The sequence below is a fragment of the Puntigrus tetrazona genome, chromosome 11, assembly GCF_018831695.1.
Source record: "Puntigrus tetrazona isolate hp1 chromosome 11, ASM1883169v1, whole genome shotgun sequence".
Classification (NCBI taxonomy): domain Eukaryota; kingdom Metazoa; phylum Chordata; class Actinopteri; order Cypriniformes; family Cyprinidae; genus Puntigrus; species Puntigrus tetrazona.
Genome location: NC_056709.1, coordinates 103,504 through 119,939, shown reverse-complemented (window position 1 = coordinate 119,939; position 16,436 = coordinate 103,504). Strand labels below are relative to the sequence as shown.

General features: G+C 41.0%; 1 protein-coding gene across 1 annotated transcript in view; it reads right to left on the bottom strand.

Annotated features, from left to right (window-relative positions):
* Positions 1-3,438: 3,438 nt before the first annotated feature.
* LOC122354020 (isoleucine--tRNA ligase, cytoplasmic-like) overlaps positions 3,439-16,436 on the bottom strand; it is a 46,857-nt gene continuing 33,859 nt past the window's right edge. The window contains exons 23-34 of the mRNA XM_043251980.1: positions 16,137-16,268; positions 14,885-14,980; positions 14,727-14,810; positions 11,129-11,303; positions 10,285-10,397; positions 10,119-10,214; positions 8,225-8,401; positions 7,451-7,571; positions 7,252-7,377; positions 6,468-6,615; positions 5,646-5,791; positions 3,439-3,704 (exon numbers count right to left, since the gene is read on the bottom strand). Coding sequence (XP_043107915.1) covers positions 3,625-3,704; positions 5,646-5,791; positions 6,468-6,615; positions 7,252-7,377; positions 7,451-7,571; positions 8,225-8,401; positions 10,119-10,214; positions 10,285-10,397; positions 11,129-11,303; positions 14,727-14,810; positions 14,885-14,980; positions 16,137-16,268 — 1,494 coding nt within the window. The 3' untranslated portion in view covers positions 3,439-3,624. The remainder of the gene's footprint in view (positions 3,705-5,645; positions 5,792-6,467; positions 6,616-7,251; positions 7,378-7,450; positions 7,572-8,224; positions 8,402-10,118; positions 10,215-10,284; positions 10,398-11,128; positions 11,304-14,726; positions 14,811-14,884; positions 14,981-16,136; positions 16,269-16,436) is intronic.

Genomic DNA, 16,436 nt, shown 5'->3' with positions numbered 1-16,436 from the left:
TGTATCAGTTAAAAAACTAGTTTCAGAATGATTTTGATGTCACGCTTTTATAAAATGAATGTCTGCTGTTTAGATTGAAAATGACAAGATTTGTTTATATCTGCTTTACCTACTTTTTATCATTTTTATCATCTCTGGCAATACATTTAACTACCTTTTCAACTGTAAAAAAATTTAAAAAATCACATTTTTTACAGTTATAATGGTGACTAGTTGATGGTTTGTGATGGTATTAGTAATGATCAGAAATCCTGTTTTAAGCTGGGATCAGTATTATGAATGGATCTGATGAATTCTGGGATGTTTCACCCCAAAACCTCAATCCTGTTTGTTCAAACACAACAGATTAATAAATGATAACTAACCGACTCATTTTTATGCCCTTGTTTTAATCGAAAAACATCAGTGCAGAAACAGTACAGAGCGTTTCTCACAGCGTCTCAAAGCGGTGTGTGTTCTCCTGTCCAGTACACTTCATACACTTAGAAGGAACAGCAGAAATGCGCAGCTCATATTTTGTTTCACACATTTCTAAACCGCAGACCACCTCCAGACCTCCACAGAAAGCCGGCACTGAAGACACGACGGGAAGCACTTGAAGACGCTGCGGAGAGCGGTACAGCGGCAGATTCGGGTCCATGCGGGAGTCTCTGAATAGTTTAATTATTAGTGATGGCTGAGTAGAGCGAGTGTGGAGCAGATGGTGGACTGGCCGCTCCGTGCTCCTCCCGTGACTTCAGAGAGAGCGAGTGGTGAGCAGGCAGATGGTGAAGGTTTGTTTAATGTTCGCTCAGCCACAGAGGCAGCAAAAGACCAAGTCACTGCCATTCAGGGATGAGACACATGATGTTTCTGCACAGAAGCCAAGGATTTAGTCTGGAGAAGCAACCAGAGAACTAGCAGCTCTCTCATCTCCAGACATCTCCAGTCTTTTAAGCATCTACGTCAAGAGTGTGATAAAATGACGAATGAACGGAGCGCATCATGTCACAGAGAATGAGCAGATTGATCATGAAGGGACGCCACGTCATTATTTCGGTAACACTTTACTTTAAGGTGTCATAACACTGAGCAATTACATACTTAGGTGCTTGGTAGTAAGCACTGTACTTAGATGAAATAACAGCCTGTAATTATTAGTAATTGTGTAGACGTAACACACAGCTGCTGTTACACAGATGTTACACAGATGTTACAGACCGAGTACAATCTTGATACACTTTATTTTAAAGTAGATTATGTCTGTGCTTGAAATTATAATTATAGAAGTCTGCAACAAATACAGGGCAATCTTTTGGTTACATAAGTATCTGTGTAACATCTGTGTAACATCTGTGTAACAGTAGCTGTGTGTTACGTCTATATAATTACTAGCTGTACAAATGTTCCATAACGTAGTTACATGATAAGTACAGTATAAGTACTGCTACTAAGTACTCTCTAGTTAATTACTCTGTATCACGGACGCCTTCAAATAAAGTGTTGGATTATTTTCTCTGTATCTGAAACCGCAGACTTGTTCATTCATTCAGTAATCTCTATATGGGCCATTCTACAGAACTGATCCAAATTCAAAAAAAGTTGAAAATTCAAAAAAATTGTAGCAATTATGCACTTAATTCTCTTTCCCCTGGTTTCACAGACAGGGCTTAAGGTTAGACTTAGACTAAAACATAAATCTGAGCTGTTTCAACCGAAGGAAACTTGCACTGATTTTAAAACGGAGTTCAAACATTTATTTTATGAATAGTGTGATTCATGAGATCTGTTGTATTTAGAAACTTTCTTCGTAAAAGGCAAACTTTTATTGCACTAATTTCAAAGTTAAAGATGCATTACTATTAAAAAGATCTTTCAGTATACTTTATTTTTGTCAAAACATCCCATGTTTCAGTAGTGACTGCACACTTTCAGTAGTCACACTAAAACACAGTACAAATAAACTAATACAAATAAAATTGCATAACTGTACTAAAATTGTATATTTTCCCCCAAATATTAGGACTGTGTTCCTTTCTTCCACTACTGAAACAACGTCTCACTGATGAGTGTTATGACAGTGAGTGCAGTCACCGCTGAAACACCATCAGATGTCTGAGTAGGGATATCAGATACTTTAAAACCCAGCTCAAAGACGCTAATCAGCACACCTTACCTAGCATACAACGTTTTTATTAAAGTTCACACACGCACGCACGCGCACACACACTCACACACACACACACACACGCACACACGCACACACACACACACACACACACACACACACACACACACACACACACACACAAAAGACACAGCAGACATACCTCTGTCCTGACAATTTTCCTTACAAGACATTTCTATTTCTAAACTTACTCAGGGATCGGGTAACAATTCTGAGCTCAGAGCCTTGAACTCCTTGTACTTTTTGAACACATTTATCTCAAAATAATGGCTCTCTCTTTACACTTTGTAGCTATGAGACAGTGACAGGAATATTACTGCATGTAGGGGTTTAGCTAAAACATATACATATACATACATATATATATATATATATATATATATATATATATATATATATATATATATATGTGTGTATATATGTATATATAATGTATATGTGTGTATATATATATATATATATATAATGTATATGTGTGTGTATATATATATATGTATGTGTGTGTGTGTGTGTGTGTGTGTGTCATATATATATATGTATATATGTTTATATATATGTATATGTTTATAACTTGTACGCACCTGGTATCTCATCAGTCCTTCCCTCATTGGATGATGGGAAGCAGCATTGGTTGCACCCTCAAAGTCACAGTGCATTGTGGGTATAAAAGTAAACCCATGTAGGGACTAAAGCGCTTTGCTTGAAATCCAGACAACACTACTAAAGAGCTGACAGCCGTTATAGTGCACTATATAGGGGACATTGACACAGCCTCTGTTTACTGGTTTCCTGGATTATTCCTTCTTTCCTTTGTTTGGTTTTCTTGGTTACTTCCCTTGTTGATATTTGTTTCCATGGTGTCTGATTAGTTCACCTGAGTCTCACGTTATTCCCAGGGAACATTGAGCCCTGATGTTTCCTGTGTTCTTTGTCAGGTTTTTGCTATCGTGTCTTATTAGAGTTTTCGGAGATACTTGTGTTGTTTTGTAGTTCATATCGTTTCCTAATTGATCATCTGCACCATTGGTCGGTTGCAGCTAGTCATTTTTCACCCTTAAAAGTGTTCCTAACTTTAAATTCTGTTGAAAGAAAGGTAGATTGGTCCAGTTTGAATCTGAAATCCAAGACTGATAACCCCTTGGTTAACCACTAGTTGGTCAAACTAGTTCTGAAGACAGAGTCTAAGTAAAGCCAGATTAAAACCAATGAAGTTTGCACTATGCAAACCAATGCACTATGAAGGGGACAAAGATAAATGATCGTTTCAAAGGTTTTACCTGCATCTCAAGTTTTATTCAAAGCTTCCCAACAGAAACCCACAGAGTACAGATCCAGTTATAAACTTTACTTGATCAACCAACATACATGAAATCTGAGTTATTTGACCTTCCCTGTTTCCATTACAAACACCAAACATGATCGGATCAGATCTTCATCAGGACGCAGGTCTGGTCTGGTTAAGCTTCTGCTGTTGTAGGAAGAACCTTCACGTAGAGGGTCTTGGTGTTCAGAGAGTGCAGAGAAGACGCCTCCAGCTCTGAAACACAACCATAATTAATCAGATACGGCCAACAACTCAACATTAACAATCACACACTGCCTTTGTGAGACTCTGTACGTCTGTAGAAGACGGGGCTAGGCTGCTAGCTTCTCGTCTTATATGAAGAGAGTCTCCGCGCTCTGATGAAACGCTAGATGGACTCATGTCGTCTCTGAGCTGAAGACCAGGCGCTTGACGCCATCTTGCCCTACACATCTGACAGCAGAACAGCAGAGGCCTCTGGGATACGACCCACTTTCTTTAAGACATCAACAAACAAACAAACTTTCTTCTGATCTGCTGGGCTTCAGACAAACAGCATGAGTCTGATGTTCTGAGAGAAAAAGGGTTCTGGTTCTGAGATGAGAAACAGAACGTGGTGAATTGTGCACTGTGTCTTTAAGATCCACTGCTTGACGGAGAGGTCAACACAATGTGAGTTCAGGCTCAACACAATGACGGCGAGGTGTCCAGGTCCTGTGGATCATTATTTATTCACATGTTGTTGGTTTTATTCTCCAAATTTTAAGTCCTGCCAATAACCAGAGTTTTTTTTCTTACGTCACGGTATTCAACAGGGTGTTCTAGCTTTTCACTTGACAGTATATCTCTAAAAAGTATCTTATTATATATGCAGGAAATGGTTTGTCTGGAGTCACGTTTCTGAACTGACTATCAAACCCGTTACATCTTTATTTAAACAAACACCTGAAGTTTCGAACAAGAAACCAGTTAGACAGCATCGATGCAATATTTAACAAAAATAGAGTTTGTTAAAGTAGTTGTTATAAAAAAATTTAGTGTAAAAAGAGTAGTGAAAGGATCACTAGAAGAGGTGCAACCAACCAGAACTACACAATCTTCATTTAACAGGGTGAAGGTATTGCAGCTTTTCTGCATTGGTTCTTATGTTAGTGTGTGTGTGTGTGTGTGTGTGTTTTATTGTTGTATTAAAAGCCTAACCAGGGACCGGAGATGCAAATGCACATATGCAAATGACAGCAATGTTATAGTGAACTGTCCCTGTTAAATAAACTAATAATGAATAAATGCTGAAGTTCTGGAGGTCAGGAGTGAAGGTGGACCTGGTCACTGCATGAGAACACTACAGGATATGACAGACACTATCTTATATTACTGCCTCTTTCATGCATCACGTAATTCTCACCAATTATTGCTGAATATCCTGCGGTACGTTATGTTTGTATATTATATGTGGAAGTGCAAACACTGTTAGAGGCTCCATATATTACATAATCAGTCGATTCAGACTGTGACGTGAACGAGAAACGTGTCTAATCAGTTGAAGGCGTAGTTGGAAATCAACGATGTGATCAATAATGCTTTTGAACTAGTGAAAGTCCTCTTCCTGTCGTCACGGACACTCACCGCTAAGGACTCGGACGCCTCTGATAGGTGCTCAGAAATAAAACAAAATACCACTGATGCTTGGATGGAACGGTAGTCTTTGGTAACATTTAAAGATAAATTACGCATCATTACAAGCGCCTGGGAATCTTCTGCTACCTCATGATTTGATTCATATTCGTTTTTTATTTTTTTATACAATTTTTGTTCAAATGTTATGTGCTCAAAACACAGCAGCTGATTCCTTTAACTGTAACTATGAACCTCCCAATACACCACAAATAATACACTTCCCATTAGGGTTACGATCTGAACACCGGCAATAAACATCAGATGTGAGGAAAAGAAAATATTTCAATGCTTTCTCTCACAATTACATTGTTGGATAATTATACTGTATTAAAAATGTGCCCAAGCTGTTATTAATACGCAAGGCACTGAAAAAGCTCGCCATTAATTCACCATTCACCAATTCAACACAACTGCTAGCAAGCGGCTAACCATGTCCCTTCAGAGGCTCCATGCAGCTGCTTTATATAGTGACTGAAAGAGAGGAGACGTGTAGCTCACCGTCTGTCAGCTCCTCGTTCAGGTACAGCCGCAGCTTCCTTCCTCTCAGGCCGAAGACTTTAGCCGCTTCGCAGCAGATCGGGAAGAGCAAGGCGTTCTTCCCCGCTGGGTTCATCAAGAGCAGCGTGGCCACTTCCGGTCTGACACTCAGACACACACACACACACACACACACACACACACACACACACGTCTCTGAATTTGCTTCCTCTCTGATTCATCGCACTTTTGAGTCAAGAAAAAACATCAACAAAAAGGTTTCTGAATTTATGAAAACAAGTAGTGTCTGAAGCCACCAGTCTGTAACATTGACACCAACCTCAACACAAAATGAGAAACACACGACAAACGTTTTAAAATGCATTTAAAACAAAACAGATAAAGATGTAACATACTACATGCTCAGCTGCCTTCTTAAAGGGACAGTTCTGCCCCAAAAAAAGTAATCATGTCTTTAATTAACCTTATGTTTTTCCAAACTTGACCTTCATTCATCTTCATTTGGTTAAATTAGTGTTCTGAAGATGAACAGAGGTCTTATTGGTTTGGATCAACATAAGGCTAATTAATAACAGACTATCCTTTTACTCTAAAATAAATCTGATGTGTGAGCAGTGTTTTAGTATTGCAGCTTTTATAAATATATCGTATGCTTTTATCGTTATATTTTGTCATTTTTATTATTTACATTTTATTTAGTTTTGTTAAAGAGGCCCACGGTTTTGATCCATTTTTAAACACACATAAGTGTTCACAGACACACACACACACACACACACACACACACACACACACACACACACGTGAGGGTGAGAGCGAGACGCACCGGCTGGACTGGCGTTCACGAGCTGCAGGTTCACATACGGACACAGAGGAGGGTCGGAGCCGCTCACGTCTGCGGGACTCGAACCCGAGGTCACCGTCAGCGTTTTCCCGCTCAGGGACATCAGGTCAGTCCCAGCGGTCAGCGCTGAAAGACACGAACACACACATCGTCAAAACGTCTTTGTGTGTGAAAACTCAGGAGACGAGAAACACACACACAAACACCAATCAAGGACCTGATTGAAAACACACAGCGCTCCTTCGCTGCACTCCAAACAAAGACAGACGGGCCAAGAAACAAACCCTGACCTAAATGAAACCACGCCATTACTCCTGATCAACGACAGGGCTCTTAAAGAGAGTCAAAACCCCTGCTTGTGAATGTTTTACCTGAACGCTGTGTGTTCGGCCAATAAACCCCACGGCGATGTCTTTTGAATTATTTGATTAGAAACATTATGATGTAACTACTTTTAAAAATCCCAAAATATGCTTTCCTGTTGAAAACTACAAATACTGTAAAAAATGCATTTGATGACGTTCTCTGCACTAAAGAACAGGTAACACATTTTCCTTCAATAGTTGTTCCTTTTAGGTATTGGTAGGATTAGGAAGAAGACACTGATATGTGCTTCATTATTACTAATAAATATATATAGTCTAGTAATATACATGCAACTAGTTGAGAGACTCTAGCATAAAGTTTACAATTCTGATACTGAAGCCTTAAATTGTGGATGTGCACATGAAGTTCTCGTGAAGGTGTGCTGGTGTTTCTCACCTGTCCTCCCGCTGAATATGGTCACAGGTGCACCGTTGAGTCCGAACACACTACAGCAGACGCTCTTGAGCCGCTCCACGTCCAGCGTGTCGTCACCCCTGGGGTTCTCCAGCAGGATCACCCCCTCTGAGGAGAGCGTGAAGGACCAGAGTCAGCGTCACCAGTCAGGAGCGTGTCCTTCTCTGAGGAGCTTACTGACCTTGCTGTTTGTCCTTGAGAGTGACCCTGAGGTTGACGAAGGCGCAGGCGGCGGAGGTCAGAGGCGCTCTGGAGACGCCGGACCCTCTAACGATGGTCAAGTCCAGGTCCGAGCCCTTGAGCTGTCACACACACACACACACACACACTCAGGTCGTACGAGACGTGGGTGACTTTCGTCTTCGGCAGAAAGCTAAAGATGTTTAACTCTGAGATTCATAAAAGAAAGTCAGTGGCTGTAAATAACAGTTTCTCCTTTCACTTCATAAAACCTTAATGTGCCACCAGGAGGTATTCAGTATTTCATATATTTTTTGTACCTTAAAGTGATACCTAGCCAATATCTTGGCTGACCTGAGGATGAGTAAACGAACGGCAGATTTATTTAAATTCAAAATCAATTGCAATTAATATAATATTAAATGTACTACAAATATGAACACAGTACTACAGAGGCACCTCTGAACTAAATGAGCCGTGTTCACGCAGCTTTCGTGTCTGTGTTTATAAAAGTTTACGATTGTGGAACGTTTGGTAAATACATTTAGAAAAAGGTGTTAAAATATGCGTCTGGACTTGAAGCTTCTTCAGCTCTCATCTCTCCACACACATTTTAACGAACAGGAACACTTTCATCAACTGTACGCCCAAACGTCACGCTTAATCTCTAAAGAATAAACAGGGTGTAAGAGATATTCTTATTCTCTCCGAGCAGTTCCGCTGTTCACCCAGAGCTGTATTTTTAAGAGCCTGCTGATGGAAGAGCTCTGGTCACCTGTGTTTTCTCCTGGACGATCACGCTGGAGCTCTGGGCCACAGGATAGGGCTTGAGAGGAGCTTTAGTGGTGGCCAGTATGAAGTCAGTGTGTGCTCGGATCACTTTATCCAGGTATTCTCCCGCCGGCTGACTGCTGTAATACACCGTGATCTCATCCGACGGGACCAGGTGACCCTGAGAACACACCACAACAGAAAGAAGACGCAAAGAAAATACATCATGCACGCCATATATACATATATAATATTACACTGCGCCTACTGTTATTGCAAATACATTATTACAATATAAAAGTACTGTTTTCTCTGTGAATATCTGTTAAAAGGTCATTTATCTCTGTGTATTTTCAGCATCATTACTGGTCTTCAGTGTCACGTGATCTTCAGAAGTCATGATAATGTACTGATTTACTGCTCGACAAACATTTCTGATTATTATCGAAGTCGAAAACACTAGTGCTGATTAATATGTCTGTGGAAATAATCTACTGTAACATTATAAATGGGCTTCCTGTCACTTTCCAGTGATTTAATGAGGAATATTAATAATAATGAGAAACCATACCCAAACATTAGATGATTCTGAAGAATGATTAGATTAATGATTACGGTAACGGGCCGCAAACTCATTAAGATTCGGAAGAATCGCGTTTTCTGAAGATCAGCAGCTTCTTCGGCTGATCATTTCTTTCACACGAGTCTCTCGAGAGACGAAGAACAGCTCATTTAATCGGCCTTCAGTTTAAGAGTAAAAACAGACGTGCGCTGGGAGACGGCAGCGAGCTCTAATCATCTTCCCAAAGCAGACGCGTGACGAAACCAACGGGCTTGTTGTGGAAAATACAGGCCTGGGCATTCGGGAGCTTTGAACAACACCAAGCACGCTCTTCTGTCGCATGGACGCTGAAAAATTAATTCCCTCCCATGGAAAATTCCCTCCGATTTCTTCGGACTTTCAATAAGAGAGGAATTCGAGCCTGGCAGGCGTCCCGGCCCTTCCCCCTCACATATAGAGCGCAGTGGAAAAACCTTTGTTTATTAAGAAAAAAGAGGCACGAAGTAAGCCAGGGGGCGAGGGAAGGAATCTGTCGTACTTTACTCAACTCCACACAACTTCAAAGCGCTGCCCGTCTTCCGGTGCATTCTGGGTAATTAAGCTTTATGAAGCCGCTCGACGCATGCAGAACTCTGGGGTGGAAACAGCATCCCTCACGAGCCTGGGAAAACAAGTGAGCCGGACCCGAGAGAGAGCCACAAACACTTCCTTACTAACAGAGTCACGGTAACTAACCCTCACTTCCTGAGAAACTGGAGCTACATATCGCTAAGAGAAGCCCCTGAATAATATCCTTTCCATCTATCAAACACAAAAAAATGATGTCTTGTCTTTCTGCTGTTACGAGAAACACGACCAGCTTCTAGATGCAGATCGGTCGAGTTATCACGTCTATTACACACATGACTTTTCAGAGCGCATGGAGGAATCTGTTCGATAAATCCATTTCTGTTGTAGTTTATACGCATTACTTCTTACTGGATAAAAAGTTTACCAAACGTGAGCATTTTTAGAATTGATGATCATCGTGATATCGTGACTTTTTTACGACAGCCTGCATCCTTCCTCCGGTCTTTAGTGTGACGTGATCCTTCAGAAATCATTCTCATCACACTTTTATTCATCAAGGACGGGTTAAACCAAGCGACAGTAAAGACATTTGCTACAAAAGGTTTCTATTTATGATAAATGCAGGGTTTTTTAAACGTTGCATGTATCCATGAAGTGTAAATAAAACCTATCACAGTTTCCGCAGAAACATTAATCATTGAGAGTAAACAGAAACGTCTCTCGGTTTGACAGATATTTTTGATTGTAGTAATATCTTTGAAAGCACCTTCTTGCGCAGCTTCTGGATGCGGTTGATGACCTCTCGGGCCACACCCTCGTCCTGCATGGCCTGATCGGGCGTGACGTCCAGAAGAACCAGCACCTGTGAGAACACAGAGGTCAGCGGAGGTCACGAGGAGAGTGTCCAGACGGAGCGAGAGCAGAAGAAGCACCTGAGCGTCCGAGTGAGCCTCGTACTGAGCCGGCGTTCCTGAGCTCTGATCGAAGCTGTACATCAGACGCAGGTCGTCCTCCAGCAGCTCGTGACCGTCCACCACGATGGACCCTGCAGGAAAAACAACAGAGCCATGTTTAATTTTGACCTATACAATCTACAAAATACAGCTGCTTCTGTGCTCCTAATCTACATATTTACAAATAGGTTTCTGTTGGTAGAACATGTGAGTAACTAAATGAACTCTTTGTGAGGGACCAGAGTCTCCAGGAACAGATTCACATCATCAGCGTTACGAGAGAGAGGCATGAAGACGCTTTAGAGCTATCAGATCAGATCTCCTCCCAAACTCACGAGCCTTTTCATGAAACCTTTACAACTTATTACCAGTTTACAAAGTTAACCAAAAATGATCCTTATGTCTCCATGAAATCCACTGGCGGTTCATCAGAAAATACATAAAGAAAAGAAAAACTGTAATTAATTATATTTTTACATATATTCAGTCCTGTTCGTTTAAATTTTTTCCTCATTTAATGAGTGCTCAAAAAATTATCAATTTCATTCATCTTTTAAAATATAATGAAATAAAAAACTTTCTGTTTTAGTTTTGGCAAAGTGCTGCAGAACCATCACAAAAATCATTCATCCTATATAACGGATTGCTGTGAGGCCTCCAGACGTCTGACTTTCTTTGGCGTCTTCACACGCAGCACACTCCAGCATCCGTCTCAGCCGCATGCTATTCACTCGTGTGCTTGTTTGGTGGTCTTTTACCTCCACCACGCTTCCCAGTCCTTCTCCTGGAGACTCTGAGTCTGATGAGTGTATGCGGTACATGCCTGTCCTCTGGAAGATCTCCAGCTCTTCACTCTTCAGCTCTTTGATGGAAGCAGTCACGGATTTAAATGCCCCTTTCAGCCGTTTGCCCAGCACCATGTGATCGGGTTCAGCTCGCAGACGAATGCCATATTTGTCCTTGTCAGTGGACAGAGTGAGCTGGCGGACATTCAGCTCCTGATGGGAAAAAATTACAAATCACACAACTCTGTGAATGACAAGATGTGAATCACTTTAGTGCTAGAAGAATGACGTCTAGCTTGTAAACGCCACTTTTTGACTGGAGGAAGAGCTACTACGGACTCGTATTTGAGTTTAAAACATCTTAACGCTGGATTAGTCTCATGTTTGGTCTTCTCCAGATGTTCACTGATGGACTGGATCGCTGTGGATTATTCTGAGGTTTTTATCAGACTCTCATTCTGACGGCACCCATCCACTGCAGAGCTGGGTAGATTACTTACAAACTGTAGTAACCATACGAAACTGTAGTTATAATGTTAACATTCATTGCATTACAATATAAGCAAACTATATTGTGCTTACGTTTGAATCATTCATGCACATTTAAAAAGCATAATTCCCCAACATAACATTTTAAGTTTAATGTGTTTGAAAGACTGAAGCCATCCACAGATGTGTAACGGGGATACTTCTAATAAACATTAATGCAGGTGATGCAACGCTGAGAAAACGCTTCTGAAAACTGAAATGATTTTCGTACATTCAGTGCTCAAACGCTGCGCAACTTTTACATTTTCTGTGTGATGTCATGATGTGACTCTGGAGTGAACTGATGTCTGGTTTGTTAGGATAGGAAACAGCAAAAAAAAGAAAGCAAAAACTGAGAAAATCATCTTTAAAGCTGGCCAAATGAAGTTTTTAGCAATGCATATTACTAAGCAAAAATTTACTTTTGAGATACTTTTCATATTATATATAGATAGATATAGATATAGCCTGCTCTATGACTGCTTCTGTGCTCCAGAAACACTAATAATGGCTGATCTTCGACTCAACAGTCACATAACTAACAGACTTTCTGATTATATTCGAGAACTAGGCTAATAAGAATAAGGGAGAATCAATAAGTTGATCTACTGCTCTTTCTGTTTAATTTGAATCTAACTGTAATCTAATTGTGAGATAATTTTTGCAATCCGATTCTGTAATCCAGATTAAACGCAATCAGTAACTAGAAGATGGATTAATGAGCAAGTGAAGAAGAAACACACTCATCCTAACCCGGGATGTCCCGAGGCCCAGATCGGTTCAGTTTTTTTCTCGTGAACTGAGCGAGAGGCCGTTCATTAAATCAGGAGACTGCAGAGTCTCTCACGCTGCGAGAACAGAATCAAAAGCAGCTCAGATTGTCCTCCACGGCGATGTTCATCATCAGAATAAAGCACGGCACCTGATTATAACACACTAAGTCATCAGAACCCGCAGGAAAGACACGCACAGGTGGGTAATGCAGAGAGCGTTATATATGCCGCAGTGAACCGCCACGGATACGAATGCATTCAAATATCTGCGACTGGAAAAGCGTCGCGTTTCACGGCCTGCTCCGAGCGATTTTCTCATGAATATATTTGCGGCGAACGGATCAATGGCAGGCGTGTGCCGCCCGGCGCTTTCTCCGCGGGGGGTGTTTAACAATCGAGCGCGGCAGACACGGAGACAGAGCGGCTAATTTTAGCTCTGAGGCCCGGCCCACCCATAAATCATTGCGGCAGGGGCTGGAGATGAAGGACACACACTCACTGCAGACGTGTATGTGCTCAGACCGGCTCCGGGCCAGCAGGGGGCGCCGGACGAGCAGCAAACACTCGGACACTTGATTCGTCTGATGAACAGCAGATCTCCATCCAGGGAAAGTGTGCAACATTTACACACGCTTATATATGCCAGGCGTAACCTGCAACGCCATTTCAAAAACATATAGGCAAATAGAGGCTGGTGGGGGGGGGTTGGGTATTTCCATAAATGTTTTTTCCATTCTGAGTATTTTATTTTTCAGCATATTGTCTGAATGATGCATTAAGCGCATTACGGGTGCTGAGCGGCTGTGAGCCGGGGAAAACAACCCAAAGTCAGCGTTTGGGGAAATGAAAGAGTGAATATAAAGAAGGCGTCCAGGAGGAACGAGCGTTGAGCAGACAATGCTGGCGTTTCGAAATCACCCGCCACGCTCTCCTGCCTGCCTTTTTACAACAGCACAGATAAATATGCATGAGGCGGCATTAGCATAATGAGCTGCCTCTGAATAAAGAGCTCCCCGACGCTGCTGACTAGTGAGAATAACCCCTGCACGTCTCTTTAAGTACATTTTCACTGGTAAAAAACTAATCTGATGACATCTGCGATGTTAAAACGAACCGGCACTGAGAATAAATCAGGTTTATCTGTAAATATTTATTAGGCTACATCTGTAAATGACCACTTCCACTTTTACTTTCTCTACCTAAAAATAAGTTACTGACAGTCAAACAGGATTTATGCCCTGTTATAATTAGAGTGCTTCGTTTTAAACGGTCAAAAGTAAATTAGGATTATATATATTCTCTGCTCATACATGCATATATATTTCACTAATCTTTCCTGAGAGCGACAGCACTGTCTGAGCAGCACGGTGTGTTTCGTTCCTCAGTGAATCAATCACAATGACTCTTAATTTCACATTTAAAATATCAAAACATTTATGCATTTGTAAATTCAGATTAAAGCGTTCCACGTCCCTCATGCTACTCCTGCAAACATCAACTCTGCTGATACTCATTTAATAACAGTAACAGGCTAAACGTATTATTATTAGAAATGAATGAATATAATGTAATAATTAGACTCAAGAGAAGATGCGCACATGATGCAAGAATGGCTTTAAGAAAATAAAGATGGCCATAAAAGGTAAAAATCTATTTAAAGATTAGGTTCTATGACTGCTATGAATGTGCACACATACAAAACATTAAAAAACACCTTCCCAGAGTAGTCCTGCACAATACTAAATATTAGAATTATCTTTATTAATAAACCCCTAGAAAAAAAAAATGTAGATATTATTTTACATTTCATTCATTTAAACACAGAACATCTTCACAAGCACACCCTTTAAATACAAGGAAAAAGACATCTTTGGTATCAGTGATACTGGCCCTAAAAAAAGTTCCCGTTAAACAAATATCACCAATATATCTTTATGTTGTATTTACATTCATTTTAAGATTGAATGTGAATTTTTTGCAATATATAAGCAAATGTAAAAACTCCCATGTTAGGGGGCATTAATCACAACTCATTACCAAAAACCGTGGAAGTAATTAATAGAGTGTATGTATATTATTTATTCCCGACGGTGTCACAGGAACATCCCAGCTGAAGATAATGAGGAAAATACGTCTCTGTTTTTGCCAAGAGCATCCTAAACGACTAAATAACAGCAAGCATACGCCCTGTTCACTATAAACTCTTCCATTTAGAATCGTCCCATGAACCGTACGGCGTACCGTGCCACCCCTAATATATATATATATTTATAAATATAATAGCATATTTTTACAATTGTGTAACAAACGTATGCGTGCACATGTGAACTCTGACCTCCAGGATGTACTTCTGCAGGGACTGGATGTCTCTGAGCGCCTCTGGGTCCTGATGGATCACCACCACCTCCTTCAGCGGGTACTGAAACAGAGCCCAGCGTCAGCAGATCAGCATCACACCCACGAGACGAGCTGACGCTCACGAGCCGCTCTCACCTTCACCGGCAGAGTCTTCCTGTCCCGGATCACACGGCCCAGCTCGATGACCGACTGCATCCGAGACACGGCGCTCTCGATGCGCTTGTCAATCGACTTGTCAATCAGACACACACACACACACACACACACACACACACACACACACACACGTCAGCCAGCGCAGAGCTGGGGCACATCAAAACAACCACGGCCAACCAAACAAGGAGAGCTTCTCGCTTAAATTCAGTGACTTCAAACTAAAATAAATGACTAAATAAATAGTTTGGTTGTATATATTTCTAGGAAAGGAAGCCGAGGCGTGTGTCCTCTGGACGGCCTCCACGTCTCTGACAGCAGGTCACCTCGAGAGAGGAACACTTAAACACATCAGTACTAAAGGACACTACGTGAAGTTATAAAAGCATTTTACTGCACTGGACGGCTTTCAAACCGGAGTCCAGCTCATCAGAGGTACTCTGGGAAATGTGTTTACAGCCGGACGTTAAAGGACACACTGAATCATGTCAGCGGCAAAGAGCGTCCAGATTTCACTCTCAACATCTGACCAGACGCAATAAAAGCACAAACGCTCTTCTTTACGAGCCGCTGGACATAGAAGGAGGAAAAACACTCATTTTCTTCCATCAAACTATCTCTGAAGACATCAGTCGTTGTGTTGAATCACACTGACTTTTACATCTGAAGAGATAAAACGATATATATAATTATTGTTTGAAAAAACAGTAGAGCTGCATCAATTAAATGTGTTTTTCTATGTATTATGACACACCAGGCCATGAGTGACTGCAGGGAATATAGTTATAAAATAATGTTTCATATACAGTGCCATTCAAAAGCTTGGAATGATTATCCTTTGATAAACAGAATGTTAAAAAGTACACCGTTTATTTAAAGTAGAAATCTTTTTACAATGGCACTGAATACCATGTGAGGTCAGGAAACAAATACTTTTATTCAGCAAAGATGTGCTAATTGATCAAAAGTAAGAGTGAAGACTTACATTGAACCAAAATATTCCCATTTTCAACTTTTTATTCACCAAACAATTGTGTAAAAGTTTCAACACTGATATTAAATCAGTGCATTATGATTTCTGAAGAACATGAGACACTGAAGACTGGAATTATGATGCTGGAAATCAAGCCTTGATCCCAGAAATAAATGACATGTGAATGTTGCGTGTCTTATATCTGATATATATCTTTATAACTGTATATCTGGCCGTCAGTGTGTATGCTAGGACCAGAACGTCTGTGCACCTGACATGAGGCAGCATGAGGTAGTGGATGCTCCCCGCGTCCTTCTCCTCCACCGACGCCGGGTCGATCAGATGACGCAGGTTCTGGTACATCAGCTCCGTTATGAACGGCGTGAAAGGAGCCTGAGACCAAAAAACAGGCTATGAGCGGAAAAACACAGCACTGAGAGCACAACGCTGTTCAAGTAACCATCACGACAAAAAGCTAACGAACATCCTACTCCTAAACCTCTCATTCTTGAACATCTGTCATCATCTGCTTAAGCCATAACTGAACAATGAGGATTTATG